The sequence below is a fragment of the Parasteatoda tepidariorum genome, chromosome 5, assembly GCF_982258835.1.
Source record: "Parasteatoda tepidariorum strain Cologne lab strain chromosome 5, Ptep-v5.0, whole genome shotgun sequence".
NCBI classification, from domain to species: Eukaryota; Metazoa; Arthropoda; class Arachnida; order Araneae; family Theridiidae; genus Parasteatoda; species Parasteatoda tepidariorum.
The window spans coordinates 51,671,321-51,694,991 of record NC_141759.1 but is presented as its reverse complement, the minus strand read 5'-3'; the positions used below and the strand labels follow the sequence as shown (position 1 = coordinate 51,694,991).

Genomic DNA, 23,671 nt, shown 5'->3' with positions numbered 1-23,671 from the left:
GCTTTATGTATATCGTTTCATGTTTCTGATATTTTTTCTTGATTTATTGTAGCCATTTTCTGAATAGTTATTATTATTATTTTTTACTTTTATTTTATCTAAATTTATTCGGGATATTTTTTCTATGGTTTGCGTTTAAATTAAATAAAAAATATTTATTAACTTTAATTCTTTCCATAATTTTATTCATAAATTGTACTTCTTTGAATGTATGATTATGAAAATAAAAGATAATATTTATAAGTTTATCGATTATCGTTTCGCTTTCTTAAAAAGAAAGAAGTTATTTAAATCAATCTAGATTTATAAATTATTGTAATTATAAATATAATATTGTAATTATAAATTATTGCAACTATAATTAAAATATTGACTAATGATAATTCTTTTGATAATTTTATTCATAAATTTTGCTTCTTTGAAAAAAGATAATATAAGTTTATCGATTATCGTTTTGTCTTTTTAAAAAGAAAGAATTTATTTAAATCTTTATTTCATTTATTGAAATTTTTAAAAACAATGCCATAGAAATAATGCTCGCAATGGTTAATTACATTAAGATTTTAAACCTAAGAATACTTTAGAAATACGTTAGTTTTGCAAACTTTTTTTAGCATGCTTATCTTATTTATTTAAAATTTATTTCATTCTTGAAACTTGTTTAAGTGATAAATCTGAACCGGCCAATAATTTCTAAATAAAGAATAAAAATACACGATAAAGAATTGCCTCTAAAAAAAAAAGAAAAGAATTTGTTCTTCCATAATTATATGTTTACTATAGAGATGGCAATACACTCTGTTATTAAATTTACTAAAACAGTTAGAATAATCATCCAAGAGATGTCAGCACCATAAGCCTTATTTCATTTTAAATATTCTGTGTAATTTTGTTAATTTTCTAAAGACTAAAAGAGTTTTGATTTATTTTTTTGCGATTTGTTTAATACTTAACAAATTGTTCACAAAATTAACTTAATTACTTATTTGAAATTCGTATAAATTTTTTAAAAAATTGGAAAAAAAAGATCACGAATCAACACACAATAAATAGTAATACATTTTTCAACAATATCATCATACATTATTTGCTTTATGTTCATGTCACACAGTTAAGTTTTCTCTATGAAATTTTTTTTCAGGGGAAATAAGAAGAAAAGTGGCTTAAATATCACATTTACACATTCATTACGAATCAAAATATCATTTAAAACTGGAATATGTATTTAAATTAATTTTATAATTAAAATTCGCATGATATACCTATTCAATGTGTCTTTAATCTAATCCAGCTTTTTAACTAAATGTTCTATAATGTTGGAATTCGATATTTAATTACACATGTTACAAAATGATCGAATCTAAATGTTAGTCATTCCTATAATATTTATATGTTTATAATATAATATTCATTGGCGTGATGTTTTAACAGGTATTTCTATCTTTAGTTTAATGAATTATTCTTAGTTTGCAAGACGCTTTTTTAATTAAAATGTTTTCTACAACTGTAAAATATAGTTTATAAGCAGTTAAATTTCATTGAAATTATAAATTAAAAATGAACATTTCTGAATGTAAGAAATATGTTGTGCTGCCCTCTAGAGTCTATTTTAGAATATAATTTTAATTATGCTACTAAAAATAAAACCAACAAAATTTAATATTGAAAAAATTTCTTAACGCAAACAATAATTTTAATTATGCTACTAAAAATAAAACCAACAAAATTTAATATTGAAAAAATTTCTTAACGCAAACAATATCTGATGCTGCCATCTAGAGTCTTTTTGTTAAATATAATTTTAATAATACTAAAATTCTTAACAATTTTTAATTTTACAATTATTCTTAGTTTGCAAGGCGCTTTTTTAATTAAAATTTTTTCTACAACTGTAAAATATAATTTATCAACAGTTAAATTTCATTGAAATTATAAATTAAAAATAAACATTTCTGAATAAATATGTTGTGCTGCCCTCTAGAGTCTATTGTTGAATATAATTTTAATTATACTGCAGAAAACAAAACCAACAAAATTCAATATTGAAAAAATTTCTCAACGCAAACAATTTTTGATGCTGCCATCTAGAATCTTTTCGTTAAATATAATTTAATAATACTAAAATTTCTAACAGTTTTTAATTTTACAATTATTTTATAATCTCTTAATAAACTATTGTTATTGATCAATTTTTAGTTCTTTAAATGATCTACGATGTCTTCTGCAAAAGTTATGAAAAGGCTGAAATTGGGACTTTGCGGATCAGCCAGCTTCGACAAACTATCCGAATCCAAAATGGATGACACCGAAGAAAAACTACCTTATATTATGGACTACCTCACACCAAGCATGGTTGAAGAAGCAAAACTTCAACTTAGGGAAACGGAAGAGGTTAAAATCAAAGCATTGGAGGATTTTAGGGCTCTTATAAGAAGTAATTACTATTACATATGCACTACTGCATTATGTCATTTTATTGCTGAGTGTTGTAAGTTAGTTCCAAATCCAGTGATTTTCCCAATTTTTTTTTTTTTTTCATTTTAAAATTATAGCTCAGATGAGGAGTTTGCTCTGAATCCAGTGATTTCCTATAGTCCTTTCCATTTTAAAATTAACTGAAATAAACGATTAAATAAAGCGCTAGTTCAAAATGCAGCATTTTTTCTTGGTGATTTTCATTGTAAAATTACTATCTGTAATGAGTGGTTAAATAAGAAGCCAGCTAAAAATACTGTGATATTTCCCTATTTCTTTTGATTTTAAAATTAGCGTGGTAAAATAAGGAGTTAACTTGATATTCAGTGTTTTTCCTCATTTCCTTAACTTTTAAAATTAGCTGAAATGATTGGTAAAATAAAGAGTTGCTCTTAATCTAGTGATTTTCTCTAAATCTTTTGATATTAAAGTTAGTTAAAATGATTGGTAAAATAAGGAGTTGCTCTTAATCTAGTGATTTTCTCTTGTTCTTTTGATATTAAAGTTAGTTAAAGTGATTGGTAAAATAACGAGTTAGCTCCAAATCCAGTGATTTCCCATAGCTCTTTTCATTTTAAAATTAGCTGATATGAGTGGTAAAATAAGGAGTTAACTTCAAATTCAGTGTTTTCCCTTATTTCTTTAACTTTTAAAATTAGCTGAAATGAATGGTAAAATAAAGAGTTGCTCCTAATCTAGTGATTTTCCCTAGTTGTTTTGATATTAAAGTTAGTTAAAATGATTGGTAAAATAAGGAGTTAGCCCTAAATCCAGTGATTTCCCATAGCTCTTTTCATCTTAAAATTAGCTGAAATGAGTGGTAAAATAAGGAGTTAACTTCAAATTCAGTGTTTTCCCCTATTTCTTTAACTTTTAAAATTAGCTGAAATGATTGGTAAAATAAAGAGTTGCTCCTAATCTAGTGATTTTCCCTAGCTCTTTTGATATTAAAGTTAGTTAAAATGATTGGTAAAATAAGGAGTTAGCTCCAAATCCAGTGATTTCTCATTGCTCTTTTCATTTTAAAATTAACTGATATGAATAGTTAAACAAGGAGTTCACTCTTAAAGTTAGTTGAAGTTGACTTTCAATTAAAGAGATAGTTCTGAATGCTTTTCTCTCTTTCACCTGTTTTTTTTTTTGAATTTTATTTTTATTTTTTTTAAGCCCAATAGCTGAAGCTAATCGTACTACCAGTAGTCAATTGTTAATATTACTACTCAAAATATTCATTAGAACATAAAGACTTTATTGTCCGGCTATCAGGAGAATTTTCCAGACACGAGTCTTGCCTGCAGGCGCTTACTGTGCTTACGACAATAAACGATTTCGAATAGGGATGTCGGGTAAACTGTTTTACATTAGTTTAGATTGAGAGAGATACGTTATTTTCACTGCCATTGTTCTTTACTGTTGTTTCCGTCGCAACAGACAACCTCAGATATTCCTATCGGAGGAGTTCTCGACTTAGAAATCCTGTAGATAAGCTGTAAATTATTTTTCACTTGCTGTATATTATTCCATATTTCATGCCTTAATTTAATTAATATTTTATTGACATTTCAGAAGAAAAAAACTTTGTAATACCAATGGACGATGCCTTCCTACTTCAATACCTCCGAGCTCGTAAGTTCAACGTGAAAAGAGCCTTCAAACTCCTCCAAAATTATTGGATATTTAGGCGAGACCATCGAAAAATCTTCGATAGCTCCAACTCCGATATAGTTATCCAACTGATATTAAGAAATTATATAGGATTTTTACCATATCGTGATAGGCAAGGTTGTGTAGTGGCAATATTTAAAGTAGGTGAGGTCTTCCGAATATTTTATTTCATATTTTATTATATTTTTTTATCAATATGATCTCTTGCTCAATTTTATTGTACAACTTTAATTAGCATTGTTACATTCAGCAACGAAAATTATTAGGTATTATAACTAAAAGCATTAGACATGACCTGGTAACCAAAATTATTAGATTCAGTTACAAAAAAAAAAAAAAAAAAAAAAAAAAAAAACGTTAGACGTGATGTGATAGTCAAAATTATTAGGTTCGGCGACAAAAAACATTATACATGGCATGTAATATTATTAGGTTCGGTAGCGAAAATTTGAAATGATAGACGGATATATGGGGCAAAAATAACATGATTCTGTTAGTTCTTTAGTATAATTGCACGTATATCAAAGTTCCTCAGTACAATTCCTTAGTATATTCCATAGTTCCTCAGTATAATTGCACGTATATCAAAGTTCCTTTGTACAATTCCTTACTATATTCCATAGTTCCTTAGTATAATTGCACGTATATCAAAGTTCCTTAGTACAATTCTTTACTATATTCCATAGTTCCTTAGTATAATTGCACGTATATCAAAGTTCATTAGTACAATTCCTTAGTATATTCCATAGTTCCTTAGTATAATTGCGCGTATATTACTCTCTTCAGAGATTTATTGGCTGTAATCTGTTTCAAAAATTTCTACAGTACCTTCTTGCAGTATTTAGTTTTTAGTGAAGGCAAAAATTTTCCCTGAAAACTAAATAAATTAACCAAGGATTTGCATTTATTCAGACATTAGCCGCATGCGGAGTACTGTTATATCACTAAGTTTTACAATGCCCTCTGCTAGCCTACCTATGGAGAGTTAATGAGAACGGACCAATTGACCGAAGACGGTTTTTAATTAGATAATTTATGTCGAATTTGTAAAAAATAATAATTTGTCAGACCTTATTTGCTAAGATGCATATAAAACTTGATACCTAATAATTATAATTCTTTTATTGGATTTACGCAATTAACTAATGATAAAAAACTGTTCACTTTCATTGTTTACATGACTAAGGGGTTTCACTTCTTATTCTTTATCATTTGACAGCCGGCGATTTTTTCTCTCCAGATTGCTCCATGTTCTCTCTTTGAATCTTACCCACCCCAATATACCAATATCGACTAAAAAGAAATCTTTTTTTTTTTTTTTTTAAATAAGTAAGGTCATCTTTCAACCTAGAGAATACGTGGACATTTAAGTTGGACATAAAATTAAGAGAATCTGCATCACTAACATTTTAATCTCAGAACGTTACTTACATTTTTTTCTTAAAAGGCGAAAAATTTCATATTTATTCATTCAATGATTTTTGTATTGTTGCTTTCCGTTTTTGTTTCTCCTTAAAATAAAGAAAATCTATTCTTCAAATAACTTTTATAGTGCTTCAATTGATTACATAACTTTTAAAAAATTAATATAATGTCTAAAAATTATTTTATAACAACCACTTAAAATATTCTTTGAGAGAAAGAAGGTAAGTTTGATTTTGCACGACATTTTAATTTTTTAAATTTCTTTTGGCTTTCTTTGATGTTTTATATCAGATTTATCTATATAATGATACAACTTTCGAAGGAATTGATAGAAAGATCGTTGAGATGTTTTGAAAGCTTTAATAAAAATTTTGCTTTTTATGGTGATATTTCTTGAAAACAATTTAATCGTTTTTTTCTTTCTTCAATTCTACTTATTTGAGCATAAAAATAACGGTTCATACAATGTAAAAACATTTGTGTTTTAAAAATGTAAATATTTTTCACTTATTATTTAATTGCGTTATTATGAATTAAAATTATTAAATTAAATTATTATTAAATTGAATTTTCATTGAGTTAAATCATTGTTATTGTTCTACATCAATTTTTATTAAAAAAAATAATATAAGTTTCAATAATATAATAAATAATTTATAATATAATATAATTTCAAATAATATAATAAAAACGATATAGTATAATAATATAAGTTAAAATAATATAATATATTTCAAAAATCCTTTTTTGATATAATCATGAAATTTTCTTTGTAGTAAACGATTCGAATAATTGACAGTATGACGTTTTCGATTTTCACAGTTTGTGAAAATATAACCGAAAAATGCAGAAAAATAATAATAAAAAAATATTTAATCCATTCAAATAAAAAAATATTTAATCCATTCAAATAAAAAAATACTTAATCCATTCAAATAAAAAAATATTTAATCCATTTAATCCATCCAAAATATATTGAGTTTTCTGTAATTACTGTAATTAAGTTTAGAATCCTTGTCGAAAAGTGGAGCAATAAAATATAATCATTAAGGGTCATAAATTAATATTTAAGCGAAAAAGAAACAATAGTGTGGAATGTTTGAGGAAAAATGTCAAAACCTGTTTGATTCTTTTATGAAACTTAAAATATTTCTAATAATAGCCTTTAAACACCAATCTGTTTTTCCACCAATATAACAGGTTTTCTTGTTTATTTTCTCCCCTTTCAGTAGAAATTTTTTTAGAGTTTAATAGCGTTTTAGTATTTTCCTAACCTAAATATAAATTTGTAAATCCATAATGTGTATATGCTTTTTGGCGGATTTTCCACAAGAGCTCTAAAAATATATATTAAGGGTGGTTATAATGGAACATTCTTTTTAAGATAAACCGCATTTTTCGTGTTTAGTTCGTAACTAAATTAATAATTAACACAATATTTTTAACTCTTCGTCGATGAGTTTTTAAATTTGGACAGAGCTCGACAATGGACAAAGCTCTAAAACGTGTGTTTAAGAAAATGGACAAAGTTCAAAATGCACGTTTGTAAAAATGTTCAAAGCTAATAATGCGTGTTTTAAAAAATAGATGCAGATATTTACGAAAATAAACATAGTGATTTTCAAACTTCTTTTTTGAGCATTTTTTTCTTTTGTTTAGGAATAAACTAATAAATCCAATTAGATTCGTAATGTAATCTCGTCCATTTGCTTAAATCTCTTGGTACACTTTCTAAAATTAGTCTTTTTTTTCTTCAAGATTTTTAAAGTCAACAGTTGTTTTAAAAAGGTTGTAACTTTATTATAATGATTATAAATATACGCTATAGGAATTAAGAATAGTAAGACTCACTTTTATCGTTTAGAATTTTGAATACAAGAACATCACCAGAAAAATTACATCCGTAATGTATGAAATAAGTAATGAATCAAGTATCATGTATGAAATAAGTAAGGAAAGGTAAACACGCAATTTCCTGTTTAGCTGTTAAATTTGAGTTAAAAACTTAAAAGGAGTAGTTTTTGCAGTATCCATTTTCATAAATACGTATTTCGAGAGTTGTCCATTCTCGTAAACACGCATTTCGAACTACGTCCAGATATAAAAAACTCATCGACTATATCCTACATGGACTTCTTGAACTATCACGACGGCAATTGAATACTTTGAAAAAAACAATCAGTAAATCAAAAGTTATTCGAATTGTATAATTTTTTTTTTCTCTTTCTAGTTTTGTAAATTATTTTTTTTATGTAATATTGTTATTTTATTTCTGATATTACTTTCTAAGGTTTATGGAATCCTGATTCTGATAACCTTGAACAACTATTTAGAGCTATTGCTGCTATTCTAATTCATTCCATACAGTTTCCCGCTTCACAAGTTTGTGGATATCGAATGATTTTTGATGCCCGGGGACTTTCTTGGTCGCAAATGAAAATGTGCACTCCAGCTAATATTCTTCTCCTTATCCATTCCACACAGGTAGAGTAAAACGAATATCATATGTTATGTATCAAGATATAGTAATTGTTATTGTATTATTGTAATTATTTTTTTTAAAGAATACGAACTGAAATTGAACAAAGGGGGTGCGCAAAATAAACCTACGACTTGAAAAATTAGTTTAAGAAAAATAGAAGAAGATAGAGATTTAAAATGCTTAGGAAGCCAACTATTTATTTTAACCTAGCATCAAAATTAGTTACAAATCTCTGCAATGCTTAGAAAAGTTGCAAATCTCTGCAATGTTTGAAAAATTAGTTTAAGAAAAGTAGTAGAAGACAGAGATTTAAAATGCGTAGGAAGCCAACTATTTATTTTAACCTAACATCAAAATTAATTACAAATCTCTGCAACAGATGGTGCTGTTAACTGAGAAAACTGTAAAACAATGTTTTAAAATAACCACCTTTTGCTGCAACAGCGTGGAACAGTCTGAATACAAAAACAACCAGCATTGTAAATATTTTCTAGTCAGTAGCCATTGGTTGACGAAATTCATAATTACTTATGAAATTCGAAAGAAATAGCAGTAGTACTTTATCTACGTTGTACTAGTACTGCATAATGGGCCACTGGCGACGTTCCACGAAATGATGATGATTCGAAGTTGAGGAAAATACAAACCTGACTTTCCTAAAACATGCATTTCTACATCTCTTTTCTAATCTGTGTTTCAAATCATTGGTGATATTTTGTGTAGCCGACATTTTACTTTGTTACTGTGATTTAATCGAGTTAGACTAGGACAATGTATTAACATTTAGTGTTAGTAATATATAAAAGGTCTTGCTCAAGAATGGGAAAGGTCGGGTGGATAGGGAATTTGTTTTTGGTGCAGATTGTTCTTTTTTGTACACGGCTGTCTACGGGTATACGGATTAAGGTTGAGTCCCAATAGTTTTTCTATCCATGTTACTTAAGTGTGGATTAGTTTTACTCAAAAAATCCTCTCATGAATATAATAAATATAAATTACGATTATAATAAGGATAAATATTTGATTGGCAGTCATCGTTGTATCGCGGCACCCTTCATCTAACCCGGTATTCCAACATCCCGGTACTCCAGGATTAGCAAATGGTGCACCAACTAATAATATATAAAATATTCAATGTTTATAATTTTAGCACACTTATTTTAATTGATTTTTGAGTATCTCAAAAATGAACCTAATTTATCTCAAGTTAAATTTTCCATTAGAAGCATAATATTTTTTCCGTTTATTGAGCTCTAAACTATTACTTAATTAAACTACTAAATATAAATTAATAAACTCGATGTTAGTTCGGTATGATACGAGCCGTTCCAAAATTCGACCGACAAATCCAGTGGAGTGATAAAAGGCATCAAGAGGTTGAAAATGCACCATTTAAAATGGGATCGCCAACTGCGCAAGTGCCAACTATTGTCATTGTACAGTCTACAACGACGTAAAAATAATTCCCCTGACTTGCTCGAAGATGCTAGTTGTGCTTTTGATGTTTACAAATGTCTTTCGATGACAATCCGAGCTGTGATCCGCAAGTGAAATGTAATCCTGATATGAGGTGACATTATGGGAAAAAGTCACACGGATTAAAATCCGGTGAGTGTGGAGACCGTGGAACAATTCTCACGCGTCTAACCAATGTGATTTTTTCCCGATATGTTTTTCTCGATTTTAAGCCCTCTAAGCATGGATTGCGACCCCATGTTCTTTGCTAAGTTTTAATATTTTTGATGCCATTTATTAATGCTCTAAATTAATTGGTCAAATTTTGAAACATCCTACATGAACTACTTTCTACCTTCTTATTCCTTCAATTCAGGAAGTGCAAACAGCTGTTATGAATCTCGTTAAAAAAATTTAAATGATAAAAGTTAGTATATTTTAACATGTTGTTTACTGTTTCTGATAATTTTTTTTATATGTCTAATTAATTTTTAATTTTTTTTCAGCACTGTTTTCCTGCAAGGTACAAAGGATTTCACATTCTATCAGAAAACAAGCTTTTTAATTTGGCATGGTCCATAATTTATCCTCTTTTAACATCAAAATTAAAACGTCGAGTAAGTATGCTAGGTTTGAATTTAAGAAATTTAAATTGAAGTTATATATTAAGCTTTATGTTTTTTCTTCTTCAGAATTTTGAATCAATAACAAACAGAGACGAATCATTAGGTACTAAAAAAAGTCTTTTTATTTAATTCCTAAGGATCAGTTTCAAGGAACTTTACAAAGCAACAAACCATAACACTCTATTCAGCAGTCTACCGTTAAACAGATGTTTTAACATTGTCAGAAAATAAAAATGGAACAGCTGTTTTTCCACTCTTAATTATTATTGGTTAAAAAATACCGTCACTTGTTTAAAACTTAAAAGACCAAACATTTCAATGATAAGTATCGTCAAGATGATATCACACCCACAACATAATATGCAATAATACTTAATACAATTAGCGCATTATTCATCTAAAATTCTTAAAATATTTTTGTGTTTTTCGAATTCTAAAGCAATATATCATTGACTTTTTCAATTTATTTTAGAGAATGGATAACTTGTCTATTTTATGCAAAATAACGAAATAATTGGTTTTGAGACATTTTTTTCTTCCTCCTGATCCTTACTTGACGCTTATTGGCGAGAAAATAACAATGGGACATTTTTGAAACACTTATTTTTCAATTTTTGCTCTGAAAATAATAACGAAACACATTTAGACGCTATGATTTCTTTCTTTATACTCTGTTGCAAGTTAAGAAAAAACCATTATCCTTATGGAGAAAGCCTATTTTCATCTAAGTGCACGCCAAATGGATGCCAAGCTCCCAGAGAACGTATATCAATATCGCCAACTTTTTAAACCAAGTTACATCTTTTCGCTTTCAACAGCTTCTTCTTCGCTTTCTTTCTTATTGATAAGAATATTGTTCTATTATCTGACTATTGACTACAATAATCAATTAACACGTAATAAGAATTAATAAAAATGATATCTAAAAGTCATAAAAAATATAAGTCTTTCAGTTCGCATTTACAGACACTGATGAAAGAATATTAAATATTGTTTCTTGCAGACGAATTTTTTTTTTACAGCGAAACAAAAGTAAAAATTCTTTATTTCGCATTTGATTAGTTAAAAGCATGTCAGAATAAGACGCTCTAGTTTTAGTGGTCCAATCAAATCCAATGTTCTTGCAACGTCATACAATCGTTTCTTTTTCAAGAGCGAATGTTCTCCTTATTTATCGAAATATGTCGCCAAGTCTAGGATTCCAGTAGACTACGAAACTATAACCTTTTTTAATAATAATATGGTATATATCGTAAATGATAGCACTTTTAAAAGCTTTTATACTGCTTTGAAAGCATATTTGTATAATTTGATAACGAAATAAAATAGTTTCGAAATAAAATAATACGCAGTTTCGGATGATTACTTAAATACTATACCGCAGATTCTGAACTTGCAACGGAGTATAATTCAAAAGTAAGACCAATTTTTTATGTTAGTTATATTTTTAAGAATTGTTACTGGAAAAAAGTTTAAGTATGACATCAGGCACGTGACCATCCTGAATGATTTTAGAAGTTGACGTCATTATTTTCATACGCGGAATGCAGAATATTATCCGCGAATTTGAATGAAGAGCGTTAAATCAAAAAGGAAATATTATCAAACTTAGAGCATAATTTAGTATTCTTATCGCTAAAGTGTAGAAATCAGTTATTCTACTAATTAGATAAGCTGATCCGTTAAAGTGCCGAATATTGTTTCATTTTTCCAAATTATCAAGGAAATCTGAATATTACCTAGATAATATGCACATTGCCTACTATTCATTTGTTAAACTGAAAATAAGAATTTAGCTGGAACAGCAGCAACGTAATAGCAATGTCATTTATTTATTTTTCCCTATTCAAAAAAATCAAGTTACTACAGTTAAACAATCAACATATTAGCTGATAAAATCAACCATCAATCACTTTAAAAACTATAATATAAAAGATAAAACGGTTTAAAATATTATTACAATTAAGGGAATTATCATAGTGTTATTTATTTAGTTTTCTAAAGAATCAAGTCAATGGCTACAATCAACAATGAAATAGAACGAGAAAATCAAACTTTTTGAACTTTAATGATACGGTTCTGCACTTTAACTGATCATCCTCGTTATTCCTCAGATAAGCTAGATAATGTGCATATTTTATTTTATTTTATAACCGTCGTTGAATAGCCGACTCAATTTTTAGTTTTCAACTACCAATGTTCAACTCCATAGCCTTGAAATTTTGAACCTAATCCAGAAGACAAAGGAACTCCTAGATCAAGTATGGGGAGAAATTTGCCTTCGTAGTGGACTTTTGGATGGAACTAATCTGTAATTGCGTTACACGAAGAGGAAAACCATGAAAATCTGCCACGGTTAGATCGACGTCAAAGAAATTCTAACATAGGATCCGTATATTACTCAGGATATTTTGCGTCAGCACTGTCAGTCCGAGCCGGGTGCGGAATTCGTATTGACCAGCTATTGCTGGGATTCGAACCCGGTTCATCTCACTGGAAGGCGAACGCTTTATCCACTGAGCCATCAATGTGCATATTAACGGCTTTTGAGCTTCAGCGATATTAATATTTTTATGTTATACACAATTATTAATTTTGTTGTTGTTGATTCTAATGACACTTGTACAAGCTAAGATCGCCAGTCATTGACCATGTTGTGAATTAATTCAGGAAGGTGCGCCCTTCGTTTGATAAGAGTACACCGCAAAGGTGAAAGTGTGTATTATCTCAGAACCCCACGGATAGGTGGCAGTACCCCTCATTTGTGAGGTCTCTGCCTCAATTTAGAGATAGATCTGAAGGGGAAGAAAATTTTCTCCAGATTCCTGTACCCCTGATACTGCTCAGCGGAGTCGAGGATCGAACCACGGCACCTCCGGACAGGTGTGCGATTCTCGAACCACTGAGCAACTATAGTGCGGCTTTGAGGAGAACTCCTCCAGACTGAAAGTCTGGGGCTGTCTGCTGCTATGGTAACAAGCGAGAGCACATTTTTAATGGGGGTGAAATAGAGGAAAGAAGGTGTCGATTAATTTGTTCACGACGACCTACGCTAAGATTAAGACAAAACTATTCACCCCACACCCCTATTCGAAGTGACCTTTCCTCGTAACCATAGTACCAGCCATGACGCGAGACGGGTGTCTGGAGGAGTTCTCCAGAAAGTCGCACTATACGTTTTTTTTTGTTGTTTCAAACTGTATCACACATGAACTATTTTCAGTTGAAAGTTCTTCATTTGCAGGTAATGTTGCACGGTTCGGACTTGTCAGCTCTACTGGATTACATCAGTCCCTCTGTTCTTCCACTTGAATATGGAGGAGAAGCTGAATCACTCGATAACATCATATACAAGGATGTAATTAAAGAAAACACTGAAAAAGTTCTGGATCAATTGAATTATGGTTACAAAGATTAAGACAAATGCTATGATTAACTTAAAATAATGCCTTAGTGTGTGTGTGTTCTTCTTACTGGTATCATTTTCCTATTTTGTGTGAGAAAGATTTGCATTTAATACATATCAGTTGTATTGTTTTTCGATATAAATAAATGTTCTTTTTTGAATATTCAATGTATGAACATTTATGGGGGGGGGGGGATTTTCAGCAAAAAATATAATAGATCGGTAAGCAGAAACCGTCTGATATTTAAAAATAAAAAAAACCTGAACAAAAATGAAAAAGGTAAAAATTGCTAGCAGAAGAAAGAAGAACTAGTAAAAATTAAAGATTAAATGAAAGAGAAAGAATTTATTACAGAAGAAAGATATTAGGGAGATCGGAAATTAATATCGTTTCGGTGCATTTGATATTTGTTATCGAGATTTTATTTTTAATCAATAATTAACAACCTTTAAATGCCGGATCGAAAAAATGAATTGGTTTAAAAGACTAACGAATATTTAATGTTCTGAAACGACATTACTTTCCGGTTCCCCTAATATTTAATGATTATTTTTCCGTAATTATTTTAGTTGTCTGTGTAAAGTGTCTGTAATGGTATGATAATGAATTTATTCTTAGAAACTTTAAATGGGCATTGTTCAGAACATCATAAATTACAATTTCGTTTACTTCTAAAAATACTTTATTTTGATTGTCATCTGTAAGCTCATCCTTTCTATCTGATTTCTTTATTGAGCTTAATATATGCATCTGTTCTTTCACCTTTTTGCAAATAGTTAAAGTACGATATGCTAAAATTGAAATGAAATTTATAAATATAGTTTTTGTGTATCATTTTATTATGTTTAATAATTACAAATTGGGATAAATTAAGCTTAGAAAATTAAGACAAATTAAGCTGCTAAATTAAGCTAAATTTTTATAATAATCGCAGCCTGACTGTGATGAAGTCGTTGACAAATTTGAGTTTTTGAAGATGGTTGATGAGTTTTTGGTGCGTCAGAATGTCTCTGTAAATTCTGCTTAAAGATAGTTAGCAAATAATAATAGGATTGTTTTGATATCCAGTTATATAGGGCAAAATTAGGAAATTTCGCTATTGGTCAGTGGCCAGTAGTAACATTTTTTACACTGATCTTTTTTTAAAACATGTAGCAACTTTTTCAAAAATTGAAAGTTTTAAACGATTAAAAAATAATTAAAATCATGATTAATTTGTGAATATCAAGTTTATTTAATTGTTTAAAACTTTTCATTCCTGAAAAAGTGATTCAAAATTTACAATAAAAAAAGTATTTCTCTAGGAGAATCTCACAAAATATGGTAAACACTACAAGGAAACGAAGAAAAATTTTAAGACACAAGCAAGGAATAAAGAAATTTTCTGAATATTATTAAATGCTCATAACAATTCCATATTTATTTAAAAATATAAAATAAAGTACATATGCCTTTTTGGCGAAAAAGTGGCGTTCGGTTGGCGACAATTTTTTAATCACCACTTATTATATGTAGTTGCCCTGTGGTGGGTGGTGTCCATTATTTTTGCCCTATATCTTGTGTCGTGACTCTTTAAGAGCATGTTAATTTTATCAAAATTTTGTTATTATCAAGTAATTTAAAAAGGCATTAAACGAGTGTTGCCATACAAAGAAAAAAAAAAGAAGCGGGAAGCAAAATACTGATGTTGTCGTAAGTATAGATTTAATGTCAAGATCTTTTAATGTAAGTTTGATTACCTGGTATTCAAACTTACATTAATAACCTCGTGAATCATCAGCTTTTCTTTTATGAATGGATTATACACGTTATTGATTTGAGATCATGAATTTTCTTATCTTTTTTGTCATAATTTTGAAGCTGACTCACGAGGCGGGGATCTCTGAATAAGCCAATAAATAAACAAGGATTGGAATAATAAGGACTTTTCTCTCAGAGAGTGTTTTTTTAGGAAAGCACAAATCCTTCTACCTCTAAATATACTAGCTATATTTTCTCCTCTTTAATTCGTTTATTTGTTTTCTAGTTTTGTGTAAAACTTAGTTCAAATATCGTACGATTTGGTTACACTTTTTCAACAACTCATGTGTTTGGCGAAGAATACTGTTGCTGGTCCTTGTGCTATTAAACTTCACTTTCAATCTGCGAAGATTAGAGATAACAATATCGGTTACATAAAACTGAAAATAGCTATCTTTTTGCATAAAACTAAAGCGCATTTGCGTTACATATAAACAGACTGGTATTTTGTGATACTTATACTACAGCATAGTCTGGGAAAAGCCTAATCCAGGATCCAAATTTCGGTTACCTGTGCCAGAAAAGAATGTGCCATAGCTATTCTGATTCTTTGCTATCATTTATTGACTTTGTGGGGTTTTACAATCTATAAAGTTATTAAATCTCCAGTTTACAATATATTAGTTTTAACTCTTAAAATTATTTAGTGGGTAAATTTTCCCATTGCAGTAATTTTTGTGTAGAGAAACTTCAGTAATTAAAATTAATAATTCAGTACTCATTACTAAATTTAAAAATGATTTTTAGAATAAATATTGTAAAATTTATACATTTTATTTTATTCTATAACCGTCGTTGAACAGCCGACCCAATTTTTATGGGTTTACGACTACTAATGTTCAACTCCTCCGTAGCCTTGTAATTTTGAACCTAATCCGGAAGACAAGGATCGAGTATAAGGAGAAATTTGCCTTCATGGAGGACTTTTTGATGGAGCTAACCCGCATTTGCGTTACATGGAGAGGAAGGCCACGAGAGCCTCCCACGGTTAGCCTGAAGGCAAGGGGTTGGTGGTCGGTACAAGCCGGTTGCGGAATTCGTATCGAGTGGGATTCGAACCCGGTTCGCAGCATTGGAAGGCAAACGCTCTATCCCCTGAGCCATCTCGGCTCAAAATGTATATATTGTTAAAAAGAAGATTAATTTACTTAACAAGTTATCAAATTAAATAAGTCGTAAAATGAACCCCAACGTAAGACAACAAGACTCCGGCACAACCGCAATATCTGTAGCATCGCAAAGTAGCAATTTTAAACACAAAAAGAATACAAGGAAAACCAAAATCACGTTTCGAGGCCAATATTTTTTCTTGAAGAGGATTTAGAATAAAATTAAATTGCATAATCGCATGCCAGAGAAAAAAAGGGTTTCTGATTGCGAGTAGATTGCTTTAATATATATTTTTAGAAACCTTTTCAAAAATGAAAAGAAAAAGCATTCATATTATGGGACGCAAACGATAACTTACGCGAGGAAAAAGAAAAGTTGAACAAAATTGTGCAACTCATTACTGAAGAAGACTAGAATAAAAATATCAAAACCAGTATGATTGCCTGTTCAAAGGTTTTTCTAATAGTTTCCTACTCGTCTTCGTTTCACTCAACAATTAAACATATATTTATTTTTTCCGACGCAACTTCCACGTCTTAAAAGTTTCTTGTCCGGTCTTCTCCTGAGTGATTCGTTAAATTCGAAAAGCATTTTTAACTTTTCTTACTAAAATTGTTTTGAGACTCCTAATGTGTATATTTTTTAAATTTAATTTTTGATAAAGATTAAAAAAATTTATAATGAGAATTGTTGTTTCGACATGGTAATAAACAACACAACTTGGTTGAAAACACACAGCAACATTCTCGAGTTTCCCGAAAGTTCCCAATTGGGTATAATATGAAAAAAACACAACTACTTCGATTTAGTAGGAACAACATATGACGCAATGCTAAACGAATGGAATTTAGTTGTTGTTTATTTAGTTATTGTTATTAGTAGTTGTTGTTATTTGTTTTAGTTGTTGTTTATTTAGTTGTATTTAGTTTCAATAACTTTTCTTTATAATGCAATAAAATCTGGCGAGCAGCTATTTAAACGATCGAACACTTCGTTTGTTTATTTGTGGCTTGAAGTTAGGTTCGCAGAAAATGCCGTTCATGGGTTAAATTTAGTAGGAACAACACAACCTGTGACGTAGGCTATATTATACCCAATTGTCTATAAATGAGTACCTAATTGTCTTGTATTTAAAGTATAGTTCCCTTCCGTTGTCTATGTTAATGTCTTGCAAGTTAATTATATGTTCTTAATTAAAAAAAATTTCTACAAAATCAATATCGTGGCAAACACACTTTCATGTCAGAACAATAAATAATTACCTCCTTCCATATTTTAGATAAAAGTAATAAACGAGAAAAGATTCCATTTTAAATATTTAACAAAAAGGAAAGTTTGAAAAAAATCGTTTTCACATTAATGTATTTCAAAATCCATGATAAAATCGAAATTAAGTTTAAAGCAAATGAAATCAAACGATTTTTTAAGAATCTTTAAATATCCAACCATTTTGCTAGTTTCTTCAATTCTGGTTGTTTGCTTATCGTTACTTTGATGGATGTATGTTTATTTTGAAGAACAGGGAATTTTAGATAGTTTTCTATTTTGCGTATTTTATTAGCCGTTGAAATAAAAGTGAATTCTTGAGTCAAATATGAAGAAGTTTTTCGAACACGTAAGTTTTTCTTTATGCTATTTCTCTCCATTTATATATAATTCACATTCCTCTAAATTTAAAATTAGATTTGTTGTGAACAAGTATTAGGTTCTATATTAACACTGATAACTTAAAATTTTTTTTTTAGAAATTAATAAACCGAAACTTATTTATGTAAGTTTTGGTATATGATTCGTTTCTTATATGAGGCATTGAACAATGAAAGTTTTATTTACATTAAGCTCTGTGTATATGCATTTTATTTGGAATATACAGGGTCTTTATAATTAAAGTTCCATTTTGAAATGGCTATAAAAATAAAACTACCCGACCAAATGTCATCAAACTTGGTAAATGTCTATAAGAGGTCATGGGATTTTAGTTCCCGCAACAAAAAAAAAAAAAAAATAGTTCAAAAATTTACCACCAGCGGAGAATGGCGCTGTATGCAATAGTGTTAAACAAATGTGAAATATGTAAATTTGTTTTACACGGCTTTTACCGTAAATTTGCCGTAAACCTTGCGGTGTCATTGGACCTCGGCGTTTTCCTCTTAGAGTACGGAACTTTTGTAAAGCCCTCCGTTCATTGCTGTCGCATTCATAGTAACATTTCACGAGCAAAGCACGGTCTTGCATGGTAACAGACATTGTCGACTCAGAACACTGACAGTTCAGACAAGGCGCCTCACTTTTATAACTGCAAAGTCACATGACGTGTAAAACAAATTTGCATATTTCACATTTGTTTAACACTATTGCATACAGCGCCATTCTCCGCTAGTGGTGAATTTTTGACTTTTTTTAAATTTTTTTTGTTGCAGGAACTAAAATCCCATGACCTTTTATAGACATTTACCAAGTTTGATGACATTTGGTCGGGTAGTTTTATTTTTATAGCCATTTCAAAATGGAACTTTAATTATAAAGACCCTGTATATAACATATCGAATACATTTCGAATATAATAACATTATATTTCTTAAAAATAAAGTCAAATTATATCCTAAAACGTGGAAATCAGAAATATTTCTCAAAACCTTGAATATTTTAATTGTAGCTAAATTAAGAAATCAAATTGCAAAATCTGAGAAAATTATATAAAACTTGTTTTTTTCTATTTCATGATAATATTTTTCTTGAAGTTAATATTAGCACAATAATGACTATTCTCTGACCTAAATTTGTAAGCAGTTTAACTAAATATTACATTTTAAATCCGTTTTTTTACCTATTAGAGCTATATTACAAATGTTTTCTTTTAACTCAAAAAGTTATTGTCTAGAATCCAAATTAAGATATATCTGTGCCCAAAATTTGAAAATTAGTTATTTTTCGAAGTCAGATTTTAAACTTTCAATAGCAATTGGTATGTACAGTTGTCAAAAAATAAAATTTTAGAAACCAAATTTAATGGTTTAAAAATTTCAAAAAACATAATTTTTTTCAAGTTTACGTATCTTTATATATACACGAAGTAGATTAAGTACCCCTAAAGCAATAGAAAATTTAAAAATACACATACAAAGTCAGATTTTTCAGAAACTTTTTGAATGGTTTTGTTCAAACTTTGGATTTTGCCATTTGAATTTACATTGTTTAAAAATATGCAACGATTTTTATACTGTACAATTACTGTTTTTCGATCTTCATTAAATTATTCTTTATATTCTCTAAATATAATTGAAAATTAACATTCAAAGTCTGATTTTTTTTCATAAAGCACTATGAGATAATCATATAATTATAATACATTTTTATTAACAAAGGATAAGCATAAATATTATAAAATAATAAATTACATGAGTAGTATTCATAAATATAAAAAAAGAGTTATGAACACCGACAATACAACTGGCACATTCCAATACAAATATTGACATACCAGAAATTAATCTTTATAGCGGCCGCATATAAAATCAAATTCCCCCCATGTGTTTCAACTGTATTAATTGATAGCTTATTGATTATTAATCATATTGAATATTTAAGTTCATCTATAGTTAAATGTTGCACACCTGTACGAAAATTTATAATTATTTAAAGACAAGCAAATTTAGAACAACATATAAAATAATATTAATTAAAAAATTTTATTTTTTGCGTAATATGTCGATTTGCTCGAAATTATGTCCGGTTTAATTTGAGATATTAAAGGCATATTTTACTGCAAATATTTCTATGTTTAAAAAAATTCGATATAACTCCAAATATTCTACCTTTAATAATCCGGAGAGCTGATTATCCGTATCCCCATTTAAAATAATAGATTCCAAAATAGGCTTTGGAAAAGTTTAAGATATAACATAAAATCTGTTCTAAGTTATCTCAGCAAACCGAAAGGCATCAAAAACATTGCACAAATATAAACAATATTGTTGTTTAATTATAGTTTTCAATGCAATTAGTTTCGATCGTTCTATTTTTTTAAAATTTTTAACATTGCGTCTTAGTACTCGATGAGATATAACTTTTTCAACTATCTAGACGTTGGGATCGGATCCCTTATTAACCTACCATTGTAATTCGATCTATATTGTTACTTTAAATTAAAAAAGAAATAGTTTTTTTTTATAAATAATAGTGATCAAATTTATATTGAATTTAAGTCCTCAATTAGCTTTTTTATTCTGAAAAATGGTGCTCTTCTTTAATACTGTTAAATTTTCAAAACGTTTTGAGGTTATTCTATAAGTTGAAACTAATTTGAATGAGAAAATTGCAGCGTTCTTTGCACTAACAGATGTATGGAGCTTTCGAAAACTTAAAATAGAATTTTTAGAAATAACTTCTTTTTACACTTCCTTTAATCTTTGTCCAATTGTTAACTTTACACAACTGTTGAAGTATTTGATACCATTTTTGTATAATATGGAAGAAGGGATTATGACGCTGTGTTCTTTTCAGAAGTTTCACTTCCAATGGTCTAGGGGTTATGTGACTGAAGAAATAAGTTCACGAACAATAACGTTTTAAAAAAATACAATTGTTCATTGGTCCAACTCTTAGTAAGTTCTTGTTCGAATATACTCTTGAGGAACTGCAGTGTCGTAAAATTGACTCAGCACAGTAAAGATTTGAAGGATATATGTACATCCTATTTGTATTACCTAGATGCCGCTGCCTTTTTTCTTTTGGATATAATGCCATTTGTGTTCAGTTGGTCATAATACTTTTTCTCCAATGCATCTATTTGGCTGTCTGAAGCCCAGTGGTCATTTGTGAAAGGTCCCAATTTGCCACCCAGCTCCGGAGGAAGTATATCAGGCGGTAAATGCTCGTATAGTGAATTGAGGTCCTGGCTCTTATGGAATATAAACTGAAAAACAAAAATTATATGGAATTGTAGTCGTTGGTATATTTGATATAATTATTGTGATGCTTATCGTCACCAAATTTAGTGTTACAAGAAAAGGGTTATGCAGTTAGAGTTGGTTAAGTTAAATTCTGAAATGGTTTATCTGACCAAAAAGAATATAAGGGAGTATAAGAGAAAAGTTTAAGCTGTTGGAGCTGCTTAATTTTTTAAGTTTAGCAATGGCTTATCACACACAAAAAGAAAAATCGTTGAATATAAGGGAGTGAAGGAGAAAGGGTTAAGTCAGCTTTTCCCAAAGTGTGGTACGCGTACCCCCAGGGGTACGGGAACAGTTTAGAGGGGGTAAGCGTTCGTATGTGAAATATCTTACAGCAAACGATAATTTCAAAATTTTTTATTTAGAAACAAAGCTAGTCATGAAAATTTCCGATTACGTATTTTTTCTATTGGGTATTTTTTCCAAAGTTAACAGTTAATAATTGGTGGTGTCAACAGCCAGTTATGATTTTTAACTTTTGTGCAATTTTTTTGTAGTAAAAAATACGTTAGTGTTTTTAATTAGTGGCACACAGCGTTACGAAAAATTTAGAAAGGGTACACAAAATTCATAAGTTCGGGAAACACTGGGTTAAGCAATTAGAGTTGGTTAATTAATTAGCAGAATAGTTGATTTAATTTCGTGGGATATTTTAATTTGGTTTATCAGACAAAAGAAAAAAAAAAGAATATAAGGAAGTGTAAGAAAAATGGTTAAGTAGTTAGAGTTGCTTAATTTCTTAAGTTAAGCAATGGCTTATCAGACTCAAAAAGAAAAATAGTGAAATATAAGGGAGTGTAAGAGAAAGAATTAAGCAGTTAGAGTTGGTTAATTATTAGCAAAGAAGTTGATTTAATTTTGAATTTTGTGGGATACTTCAATATGGAACGGATAATTGGTGAGCATTTTCCATCCACTTCTTTTTTGCAATTGACTATAATTAGTGTTAATTAATAATATGTTAAAGTAATAAATCCTCCATTGTTTATTAGCAATATTTTCACTTTTATGCACGCCAAGTGACACATTATTATGAATGCATTGATGATAAAAATATATGGAACTGGAGAATATTTGTTTTACAAACACAATTCTTAATCCATAAACCATAATAATAAAACATACTTGCAACAAATTTATGAAAGTTTTAAAATTCATATGGTTTAGACTGTAATAGTAATAAGTAGCAGATAATAATAAAAATAATTATAACTAAGAAATAGTTAGAAATAAAAATCAATTAGAAATAAAGGACATTACAATTTATTTATTTATAATTAAAAATACAAATCAATAAATTTTACCAAATGCATCCTATAATTAGATATTCAATACGGCTAAATATTAGAATGTTTATCATACTTACTAATAGAATATAATATTCTACAGGAATATCCAATTCATTTGTAAAATGAAGAATACATATTACAAATTAAATTAAACTGTGGCTTCTAAGCAACACAACTTTTAAAATAGGAGAATTCTCCTAAATTTTTTTATCTTTTGACAACACTGCTTTTCTATCACAAGTAAAAAAAAACGTAATATTATGTTGAAATGAGAAGAATTTTTTTATGGCTATAATATTGTATTTCGCATTTTTTTCATTAGTTTTTTATTTATGAGAAAGTCGTTCCAAGAGAAAATTAAGTCATTTATTTTCAAAAAATTAAACGGAATTACAATTTTATATATAAAAAATGTTTTTTTTTCTTCGCATGCTTACCTTAAACAAAACTGAAAAAGTTTAACTTAAAACAAAGTTTTAACTTAACAAAATTTATAAAATGTCCTTTTTCCCTTCAATATCAATAGATTAAAGTGAGAAAGAGTTAAAAATATTGAGCACATTGTATATTATCCCAAAAACCATTTTTTAAAGCAGTATGGTATTGTGTTGCTGGTAAACGTATTAATGCTGTTTAACACTTTCCATCTATTATAGTGTGGAAAATATCAAGTAATTTTCATAACCGTGCACTGTGGGACTGGAGACCATGATCTTGGGCCAAAAGACAAAAATTAAATTTCAACTAAAATATGTTTCGGCAGTTAACATTTAATATAACCCAAATTAAGCATTCATAATCATTCCAAACATTATAATTTACTTTTTGGACCGACGAGAGTACAATGTTGTGAAAAATATGTTAATTTTTTTTAAAATGCAACTTTTAAATTTATATTTCAGAAATATACATAGGAATTTCACCTTTCTGTTACATTTTTATCAGAGTAATTAGTCTGAAATTATAGGGCAATTTTTCAATTTGT

The 23,671-nt window shown here is 28.9% G+C and overlaps 2 protein-coding genes across 7 annotated transcripts in view; one reads left to right on the top strand and one right to left on the bottom strand.

Annotated features, from left to right (window-relative positions):
• Positions 1 to 13,702, top strand: part of LOC107454330 (alpha-tocopherol transfer protein-like) — a 63,328-nt gene extending 49,626 nt beyond the window's left edge. For all 6 annotated transcript variants that reach the window (XM_016071516.5, XM_016071491.5, XM_016071499.5 and 3 more), the window contains exons 2-6: positions 2,197 to 2,434; positions 4,042 to 4,284; positions 7,856 to 8,049; positions 10,009 to 10,119; positions 13,373 to 13,702. In XM_016071516.5, the coding sequence (XP_015927002.1) occupies positions 2,215 to 2,434; positions 4,042 to 4,284; positions 7,856 to 8,049; positions 10,009 to 10,119; positions 13,373 to 13,546 (942 nt within the window). In that variant the 5' untranslated portion in view covers positions 2,197 to 2,214 and the 3' untranslated portion in view covers positions 13,547 to 13,702. The remainder of the gene's footprint in view (positions 1 to 2,196; positions 2,435 to 4,041; positions 4,285 to 7,855; positions 8,050 to 10,008; positions 10,120 to 13,372) is intronic.
• Positions 13,703 to 19,782: 6,080 nt separating this feature from the next.
• LOC107454352 (alpha-tocopherol transfer protein-like) overlaps positions 19,783 to 23,671 on the bottom strand; it is a 33,506-nt gene continuing 29,617 nt past the window's right edge. The window contains exon 6 of the mRNA XM_016071528.5: positions 19,783 to 21,360. Within this exon, the coding sequence (XP_015927014.1) occupies positions 21,148 to 21,360 (213 nt within the window). The 3' untranslated portion in view covers positions 19,783 to 21,147. The remainder of the gene's footprint in view (positions 21,361 to 23,671) is intronic.